At 43.8% G+C, this 10058-nt stretch overlaps 2 protein-coding genes across 2 annotated transcripts; both read left to right on the top strand.

The window, feature by feature from the left end:
• Positions 1-4295: 4295 nt before the first annotated feature.
• LOC109530528 (dolichyl pyrophosphate Man9GlcNAc2 alpha-1,3-glucosyltransferase-like) lies at positions 4296-7043 on the top strand. Its single transcript, XM_019894342.1, has 6 exons — positions 4296-4470; positions 4675-4759; positions 5103-5192; positions 5346-5434; positions 5579-5661; positions 6030-7043. The coding sequence occupies exons 1-6, from the start codon at positions 4389-4391 to the stop codon at positions 6117-6119; spliced, it is 519 nt and encodes a 172-aa protein (XP_019749901.1). The 5' UTR covers positions 4296-4388; the 3' UTR covers positions 6120-7043.
• Positions 7044-8528: 1485 nt separating this feature from the next.
• On the top strand, positions 8529-10049 carry LOC109530530 (rho guanine nucleotide exchange factor 28-like). The gene is made up of 6 exons (XM_019894344.1): positions 8529-8722; positions 8888-9009; positions 9100-9240; positions 9345-9595; positions 9694-9819; positions 9900-10049. The coding sequence occupies exons 1-6, from the start codon at positions 8538-8540 to the stop codon at positions 10047-10049; spliced, it is 975 nt and encodes a 324-aa protein (XP_019749903.1). The 5' UTR covers positions 8529-8537.
• Positions 10050-10058: the final 9 nt, after the last annotated feature.

The raw sequence follows: 10058 nt of genomic DNA on the forward strand, positions 1-10058 counted from the left end.
ACCTGCGCACAAGCACACGCAGCGGTGTCAAAAGTATTCACGTTTATTACTCCAATAGAAGTATAGATATTGGGATTTAAAAATACTTAAGTAGAAGTATGACCTGTAGCTTTTTTACTGAAGTATAAAAGTAATGGTTTCAAAACTACTTCAAGCATAAAAGTAAAAGTAATGCAAGGAGAAAAAAAGATGCATAGAAGAGGAGGTCAAGTCAAACATTTTCTTTTCAATATGGTGCCATGATAGTCTAAACACGGTTTCCTGATTAATGTCGCATTCATGGGATAATTGATCAGATGAATCCATCCCGAAGTTTTTGACTTGACTTCCACAACAAACACTTGGTCTGCATCATAAGGGCATATTGTGCACTACACCCCCCCACAATTTTTTTAATAAAGGCCATAATGCTTATGATGTTATGCTACAGGAAAGGTAGAAGTAGCAGTGGATCCAAGAGCGAATGGGGAGCAGGATAATCATAGGGTAAGTAGTTATGCGCAAAACGTCCAAAAAGGGCAAGCGTGTGCACTAGAAAAGGCCTAGATACCACTTGTAATTCACGAATCATCTGGCATCCGCTTGCAGATCAGCAGAGGTCTTATACACAGGTGGTTATTGCTGATCACCTGCAGGTGCAGGAGCAGCCTCCGGCCCAGTCTGATAATTCGAGGAAGCAAGCAAAGTCCCCCGGAAGTGGACCACCAAAATAAATGAGGAAGTCATAATACAAACACAAGAGTAGGATCTGTGACTATCCATCACAGTTGTATTATAAAGTGTACCGATTTCAGCTGCATGTATGCCCCTAAAAGGTGAGCACCTAAGTAGGCCTTCGAGGCAAATACATTCAAGTTCCATGTGTTTCATGAAACGCAAGGTATGATGACGACAAGTAGTTCAGTCATGTAATGGTGCTAAAAGTCCAACTTCAATGGCGTGTCATCACTAACCTTTATTGGTTAGGTAAGTGTGCATTCAAACTGGGTCACAGATGTAAGATGACAAAACTGGGCCAAAATTAGTGTTACTTACAAATGTTGCATGTAGCAATAATATAACATATCTATTCTTTCAGATTGGGCTGAAGCTTAATTTTAAATGTTACACAGAGCTCCCCAAATAAGGTTGCAACATTGAATCACAGCCTATGGCTTGCCAGCACATCTTGGCATGTCTTGTTAAGTACGTAGTTATAGTAAAGATAGCATATGTACTACAGTATTAGCTAGTGATAGTACCTCACTAGGTATTATGTGTAGCAATAAATTAAACTCATAACATTTGAATGAAGTCTAATTAAGTCTCTTTCTCAAGTTGGACAGTTAGTTTTTGAATGATATTCACTGGTGGCTTTTAGGGTCGGTTCACCAAGATTGGAGCGCATTCGAAATTATTTTAGAAAAACTCCTCTAGGTACGACTAGGGATGTGTCACAGTTGGCTGGCTTGACTAGCTACAAACCTCCTCACTGCTGCAACTTGACTCTTCGTCAGAACAAGGACAGTCTGGCATATCTTACTGGTAAAGCTATAAGTCTGCAGAAGTTTGACTTAATTCTCTTGAGATGCAACATCCATCCATACATTTTCCAATACGCTTATCCTCACAAGGGTCGCCGGTCTGCTGGAGCCTATTGTAGCTGTATTTGGGCAGTAAGTGAGGTACACCCTGAACTAGTTGCCAGCCAATTGCAGGGCACACAGATGAACAACCATTCATTCTCACAATTACACCCAGGAACAATTTAGAGTCTTCAATTATGCCATGCATGTTTTTGGAATGTGGGAGGAAACCGGAGTTCCCAGAGAAAACCCACACAGGCATGGGGAGAACATGCAAACTCTATAGCCGAAATCGAACCCTGCACCTCAGCATTGTGAAGCGGACGTGCTAAATAGTCGATAACCGTACCGCCATTGAGATGCAACAGTAATTTTCTGTCACGGTTCAAACGAACCGAATAATGTTTTTGGATCCCAGAATAGTAACAAACTCCGTAACAAAAATATTTATACAAAAATGCACCGACAAAGTAGGAACAGAAAGCGCTGTCAAATAAGGACAATTGAAAGACAAACAAAGCAACAACCAAAAGCGCTTGCAAAAAGGCAAGGAAAAATTAACCCGAGACTATCAAACAAAATGCCAAAAATCCAATTTACGAACGCAAAAACAAATAACGAAAACTTTACTTACAAAAACATAGCACCCGGAGAACAAGAGCAAACATGAGAGCGATAGGTCGATGAAAATGATCACTTGAACAACGGCAGTAGCAAGGTAAAACTATACTCCGACAACCAGCAGAAAGTTTGTTGGCCCTTAAATACCTGGTTCCCTAATGACAGAATTGGCAGCAGGTGTGCACACAGCAAGTTCACTCCAGTCTGCCACCTGCTGGTTAACCCAAGAATATGAACATGACAGTAACCGCCCCTCCCCTCAACGGACGCCTCCTGGCGGCCCATTTGGTTTCGATGGATGGGACGAGTGGAAGGTACAAAGAAGGGATGGGTCCAAGATCCAGGAACGGGGGACCCATTGCCAATCCTCCGGTCCGTAGCCCTCCCAGTCGACCAGGTACTGGACACCCCTACCACTGCGCCGAGAGTCTAAGATTTCGCTCACCGTGTACACAGGGTCGCCGTCGATAACACGGGGAGGAGGAGGTGGGGTGGGAGGAGGAGCCAGGGGACAGGAGGCCACTGGTTTGAGCAGGGAAACGTGGAAGACGGGATGGACCTTCATGGTCAGTGGCAGCCGGAGCCTGACGGAGACGGGGTTGACGATACATTCACCTCGAAAAGTTCCATGAAGTGTGGCCCCATCTTGTTCGAAGTACCGGCCAGATGCAGATCCCTTGTCGACAGCCACACCTTCTGCCCCACGCCCGGCGACAGACGGTCTGCAATCTGCCAGTTCCTAGATGCGGTGAGTCACAGAGCCGCCCTGGTCTCCGTCACACGCGATGGGCCCGTCTTAGATCTGTACCGACGGGAGTTCTACCTGCCCCTCCTGAGATGGGAACAGTGGAGGTTGATAGCCAGAAGCAGACATGAACGGAGACCGACCTGTGGCTGACGAGACGAGGGTGTTATGCGCGTACAACACCCACGGCAGGTGGACAGCCCAAGATGGACGGTGGAGACGCACGCGTCGCAGAGCCGCCTCCGGGCCCTGGTTCATCCGTTCTGTCTGCCCGTTGGACGGTGGGTGGTAACCAGACGATAGGCTTGCTGTGGCTCCCATGGCACGACAGAACCGCTTCCACACCTTGGAAATGAATTGAGGACCCCGGTCGGACCAAATGCCCACCCGGATCCCATGAAGACGGAAGACATGGCTGATGAGGAGGTCGGCGGTCTCCAGGGCCGACAGCAGCTTGGACAACGGAACAAAATGAGTGGATTTCGAGAAGCGGTCGACAATGGTGAGGATGACAGACTTTCCCCAGGAAGGAGGGAGGCCAGTGACAAAGTCCATGGAGATATGGGACCAAGGTCGAGGTGGAACCGGTAGAGGGTGCAGCAACCCAGCCGGGGGGATGCCTTACTGCCTGCACAGGTGGAACAGGCCTTGATGTCGTCCAAGATATCCTTCCTAAGCTCTGGCCACCAAAACCGCTGAGTGATGAGATGGAAGGTCCGGTTTACCCCGGAATGGCAAGCCACCTTAGACGTGCTTCCATTGCAACACCTGAGAACGCAGCCATGGGGGCAGGAATAACTTCCCTGAGAACAAGAGCAAACATGACAAGAGGTCAATGAAAATGATCACTTGCGCAACGGCAGTAGCAGGGTCAAACAACACTCCAACAACCATCAGAAATTTTGTCGGTCCTAAAATACCTGGTTCCCGAATGACAGAATCGGCAGCAGGTGTGCACACAGAAAGTTCGCTCCAATCTGCCACCTGCTGGTTAACCCAAGAACAGGAACATGGCATTTTCAATACAGTATGTAAAAATTATAACTTGACTCAGAACTATGAGGCAGATCATAACAACTTGCCCACCTTTCTACCCTCCAAATCTATTCCACAAAGTCTACTACACTCTGCCATCCTCCAAAATCTAAATCAATTCTGTCTTGTATTTAAACAAAATAATTGATTCTGTCAGTATATGTTAGAAAAAAATATCTGTCATGCGCCACCAAAAAAGTACTGTATCTGCAATCCCTTTAAGAGAGAATATTGAAAGTCCGATATTCTTAGGGAACCTGAATGTCTCATACGTCTGGATGCGAGCGTCGGCAACCATTGACCAATAACAACGTGTAAATGATGACGTTTACAGGAAATGCTCGGAGACTGCAAACAGCCACATTTAATAGAGTCTTGTCAGTTTTGAATGAGACAACAATTAACCTTATCTCTTAGGAGTTATGCAGACTTGGTGTTTCGTTTCAATATGTGTTTTACTCGGCGTTGTTGTGAGATGGGGAGTGTCCTTAAATTCTTACTCCGGTAGGAAGCTCCTTATATATTTGTAGCGCTACTTATTGCCATCAATAATTTTGCCAATCACAAAATCATCATGCTCGGACGTTCATAAAATATTGAAATTACTGTATGTTGTTTGTCATACCTCGTGTTTGGAACTGAAGCAGTGTGTTTACGTTTTTTGCCTGTCTGTTTCCCCATTCTCAAAACTTCAATGTTTGTCTCCAGGGGCAGGAAAAGCGCCAATGTTTGGCGACTATGAAGCACAGAGGCACTGGCAAGAAATAACCTACAATCTTCCAGTGCATGAATGGTCAGTATTAGACCCCTTGTTGACACATACCAACTGAGCATTGCTGTATGTTTGGAAAGAGCTACAGTACCTTATAGCTTACGTCACGTCGGCTTCTGTTTTACTTATCTGAGTGTTCATGCTGTGTCATGTTCACAGCATCACCATCAGCACACTTTTTGATAGTGGAAAATACATTTGCAGATAATCACAATGAGAGTTACAGATCGAAGCTCCAATCTTTGTTGTGCAAATTCAATTTTTTACTGTTAATATCATGTGAGGGTTCTCACCTCAGCTAGTGTAGTTTTGCCAGGTACAGTATTTAGTTACAAATGGACATTCTTTCCTTGCCCTCCTTCAGGTACTTCAATACCACAGACAATGACTTGAATTACTGGGGTCTTGATTATCCTCCTCTGACTGCCTATCACAGCCTGATCTGTGCTCATATGTAAGTAATCACACTTTGTGATGAAAGCCTCACTGAAAATGTCTGAGACTTGAGTAACCCTTTTGAATTCAGCATTCCACCAAGTTTTAGTTGATTTGACTTCCCCCTGTCTGCGTATTCAACAACAGTTAAATAATTTATTTTACGTTGCAGTGCCAAGATAATAAACCCTGAATGGGTGCAGCTTCACAAATCCAGAGGTTATGAAAGTACAACACACAAGTTATTTATGAGAACAACAGGTACGGTTATCGGGGAAAAAGAAACATAAAAGCACCATGTACACTGCAAAACTTGTAATGATAGATAACATTTATGAATATACTTCCTTCAAGGGATGCTTGAATGAAAAGTTCTGGTCTGTTTTGTTTCTGTATCTGTTGCAGTGCTTGTTGCAGATCTCCTCATATACATCCCTGCCGTTGTATTATATTGTTTATGGCTGAATAGTGGCACTATTAAAAGAAAGGTGAGACATGATTCTCCAGTGGCATTGAGCATTAGCTTATTCAGCTAATGCAGTTACAATCATCAAGTAATTCCTGTCTTCTTCATACATTAGCGAATCACATAATCTCGCTGTCCGGAGAAAAACACACATGTCCGTTTTTGTCGTTTTCAACATTTTTTACGTGAGTAGGGTGTCCGCATTCCCGACATCGCATTAACACAAAAACATTTTAAAATGACAAAAGCGGGCATCTGTGTTTTTCACAGGACAGTGACGATAATATGGTTCTCTCTGTGGTGTGCAACACAAATGGAGAGCAGAATGTGAGTTGAATATACCCTTCAGGGATTTGAGGTACAATTAAACCAACCCTTTTTTCTCTCCAGATTTGCACTCTGCTCTGCTTTCTGATATATCCAGGGCTACTTCTTATTGACTATGGACATTTCCAGTATCCTTTTTCTGAGTACTGTTAGTTTAGTCTGCACGGTAGACTGAAAAAAAAATATTGTTATCGCGATAATTGCCCATGCAGTATTCATATCGCAAAGACGTGCAATAAGTTTCATATGGAATTGTATGCTTTCATTTCAATTTGACCAGCAACAATGAAACCTTAAATGTGCCATCCAATAGGTGAACAGTATCTTGTGGCATTACAATTAATTAGTGAAGACTACATTGAGCTTCTTTATTTTGCTGCATGAAAGTAATCTATTTCATTCACAATAAAATATGTCATGATAATAAAATGTTTCTTTCGGTACATGTTAAATATTGCAATAATAGTAATATCATTATATTCAAAACCGATATCGCATATTGCATGTTTTTCCCAATATCGTGCAGCCCAGGTGTTTGACCAAATGACCATGCTATACAGAATTCATCTCTCAACTACATTAAACAGCAACGTAGAAGTGAATTTCTGCATCGATACGGTTATCTATTTTCTCTCGTGCTTGTCTTGCTTAGCTTATCCCAGTTGTCTTTGTTCGACAGGCAGGGTACACCTTCGACTGGTAACCAGTCAAACATAGGGCACCCATAGACCAACAACAATTCGCACCTCGGGAACATTTTGAGACTTTAATTAACCTACCATTAGGGGTGGAGCAAAAAAACAATTTCAATTAGAAAATTGGGTTTTGATTTCAAAGATTTGGTGCTTCGAATCGAACCAAATCGAATAGTTCCTCATTGAAATGTACTGAGATACGTATCAAATCATTTTTTATTGGGCAGCTATATTAAAAAGAAATGGCACATTTACACAACTGACAATTTCATTGATGACAAAGAGACCTGGAAGGGCTTGATTAGGGGTGTTCACACGGCCACTTTTACTTCGGTGTAGTACCGGTGCTGCCCCCCATAGAGCGTTCACACGTACAAAGTTATACCGGTGTAGCCCCTGAAAACTGCTTAAACCGGAGCAAATTTAACCCTGCTCCGAGGTGGTTTAAAAATTTACTCCGGAGTAAATGCTAGTTTGCAAGGCAGCACCGATATAAAATGGGACGTGTGAACGCGACAGGGGTAGACTCGCTACGCATGAGAAGAGTTGATTACATACTGGTATTGAATGCGTTGCTTTCGTGCTCTGTTGTACTTCCGTCATCTTTCCTTTCTCTCTTCTCATCCTTTTACGGTGTCTGATAAACCACAGCGTTGATTTGTCTGGAGAAGTATAAACCATGGTTTTTCGATATGTCACAAACAAGGTGGGGAAAAGGAAGTACACGTTACGCACGCGCATGTTTTATTTCTGTATTATTGCTATCGTATTGCACGGCCACAGAAACTGCAGTGTGAACGCAAGTGGGGCTGCACCGGGGGTTAACAAGCTTCTCTTTAGTAAGCAGCTTTTTATGTGTGAACGCTCCACAAAATTTAAACCAGTGTAAGATATATCGCAACAAAATACGTTGGTGCAGCACCGATGCAAATGTGTGCCGTGTGAACATCCCTATTGAGAGGAACCCCCCACCACCACCACCACCCCTTCGTTCAGTGGTGTTCTGTTATTGTACTTCTGTGCTTGACATGGATTGTCTATAACAGGGGTGTCAAACTCATTTTTGTCGCGGGCCACATTGTCGTCACAGTTTCCCTCGAAGGGCCATTATGAATGTTGAATCACTTCCTCGTATTATTCCCTGTAGAGTACACAATTATTAGATTTTGAAATCAAAAGTCAAGGAGAGTAGTTTGTTCCCCCTGTTGTTGACGTTTCTGAAATAATGCTTGTAATAGCTAACAATACCGATTTATTACATATGACAACTTGAAATTTTGGTACGGATTTTATCAAGCGTCATGGAAGTTGATCTGGTTGATTTGCTTTCGCGGGCTCCATAAAATGATGCGGCCGGCCAGATCTGGCCCCCGGCCCTTGAGTTTGACACCTGTGACTTATAGACTGTGGACTAGAGTGAATTCAGATCTTTCTTTGTAAACACATCAACCATTTTTAAAGATGTACAAAGCCCAAGAACTATGTAGATTTCAAGTCTGGAGATTTAGTGCTAAAATGTTTTTCATCATTTAAATACCCTTGATTGGCGTCCAGGCAGAAACTGAGCCCAGTGATGCACATGGGCCTCGGCAGGAGTCGCTCCATCCCCCATAATTTTATTTACATATATATAAAATGTGTGTTTGTGTATATTTGTATATGTTATCCCCCCCCTCCAGCTCGTATTAGAGGCATATGGTAATATATAGTTGGGCGTGGTGTGGTCTTCAAGGAGACACGCCCATGGAGAATGAAGACAAGTGCTTGTTTTTTCATGATTTTGGTGCCTCGGTGTTGTTTTGTTTTTTAAATCATTTTCTGTGGTCTGTGGTCGAGACTTTAATTTGAACATCGGCGTCTTCACCTGCTGTTTCCCATGACAATGAAAACATTTCCTGTTATCCCGGTGTCTCCTTCAGCTTCTGTGAAAGACATCCCTCCCTCCACACCCCTCGCCTTCTCCTCCGTTTCTTCGTCATCCTCACTCACACCAACGACCAAAGAAAAGCGAGAAACACTCGACGCTCTCTCCAAAGGCCTCTCCGTCTCTTTAGAGAGCAGGTAGGATTGACATCCGTAGTTCAACCCTGCATATTCACAGTAATCAGATGGAATCCACCACAAAACTGATTCTAGCTAGCCTTTATTGCGGTCTCATTGTGAATAGCAATTTGTACCTAAAACTAAGCTAATTAACGTTTCTATATTCCCCTCTCTGTTCTATAGAAGGCTGAGTGACACAGCAGCAATGGAGATTGATTCCATTCCTACAGCTTACGGCTCACAGTCCGATGAGGGCGCCCCAATGACAATTCTTCCTTCAGTCGACCCACCAATGGCCCCGCAGGGTCAGTGAGGGTTAATCAGACGTTTGTAAAAGTTTGAATGTTTCATAGAATGACTGCACACTATCACAGGTTTAAAAACTTGTTGCGCAGATGATGCCGATGCTCCTCTATTAAGTGATCTATCAGCCGATCTTCTGGGACTCGACGCAGAGTCGTGGAGTCTTGCAGTGAGTCCGGATTTCTGCCGGCAGCATGACAGACGTGCCATCAAACGCCAGGATGTAATTTATGGTGAGGCCGGGCGGTCTTTTGTCATCGAGAGTCATTAAGCCATTCCAGTCTCTTCGTGAATCAGTTGTATTATTATGATAATCCACTTTGCTGCCTCCTTGTAGAACTAATGCAGACCGAGCTGCACCACATCCAGACTCTGACGGTCATGTCCGAAGTGTTCAGACGAGGAATGCTGGAGGAGCTGCAACTCGACTGGGATTGCGTGGCCCGGATCTTCCCTTGTTTGGATTCCTTGTTGCTCTTCCACAGGAACCTCTTTGGATCACTGCAGGAGTGCAGACAAGCTTCCACCCAAGCCGAGAACCAGAAAAATTACCTCATCCATCAGATCGGAGACATCCTGCTTCAGCAGGTTGGTCACGATGCATACATGTTCACGATTGCCAAAAATATTGTCACCGTCCACCCATATCAAAGGACTCTTCTTAAAACTGAAGATGACCCTTTCAGTTCTCAGATGAAAATGCTGAGACAATGAAGCAAGTGTACGGCGATTTCTGCAGTCACCACATGGAAGCTGTCAGTGTCTTCAAGGAGCTTCAACAGCAGAATAAAAAACTCCAGAACTTTGTCAAAGTGGGGCCCCCGGTTGTAGAACATTGCATGTTTTCAAGATCTGCAATGTTGTAAAATCCTTGTGGCCTCTCTGCTCACAGCAACAGAGCCATAACTCGCTGGTCAGGAGGAGAGGGATTCCAGAGTTTATCCTTTTAGTCACCCAGCGCATCACCAAGTACCCAGTTTTGTTGGAGAGGATATTACATTACACTCAAGGCAAGTCAGCTCCTTGTACAGTGGTGCCTTGAGATATGAGT

The sequence above is a fragment of the Hippocampus comes genome, unplaced genomic scaffold (assembly GCF_001891065.2).
Source record: "Hippocampus comes isolate QL1 unplaced genomic scaffold, H_comes_QL1_v1.1 scaffold282, whole genome shotgun sequence".
NCBI lineage: Eukaryota > Metazoa > Chordata > Actinopteri > Syngnathiformes > Syngnathidae > Hippocampus > Hippocampus comes.

Coding starts and splice junctions, on each gene's coding strand:
- LOC109530530 (XM_019894344.1), top strand. CDS start 8,538: ATGACAATGAAAACATTTCCTGTTATCCCGGTGTCTCCTTCAGCTTCT. Junction 9,010..9,099: donor CCCACCAATGGCCCCGCAGG/GTCAGTGAGGGT, acceptor CTTGTTGCGCAG/ATGATGCCGATGCTCCTCTA. Junction 9,820..9,899: donor AACTCCAGAACTTTGTCAAA/GTGGGGCCCCCG, acceptor CTCTGCTCACAG/CAACAGAGCCATAACTCGCT.
- LOC109530528 (XM_019894342.1), top strand. CDS start 4,389: ATGCAGACTTGGTGTTTCGTTTCAATATGTGTTTTACTCGGCGTTGTT. Junction 5,193..5,345: donor AGCCTGATCTGTGCTCATAT/GTAAGTAATCAC, acceptor TTTACGTTGCAG/TGCCAAGATAATAAACCCTG. Junction 5,662..6,029: donor GTGGCACTATTAAAAGAAAG/GTGAGACATGAT, acceptor TTTTCTCTCCAG/ATTTGCACTCTGCTCTGCTT.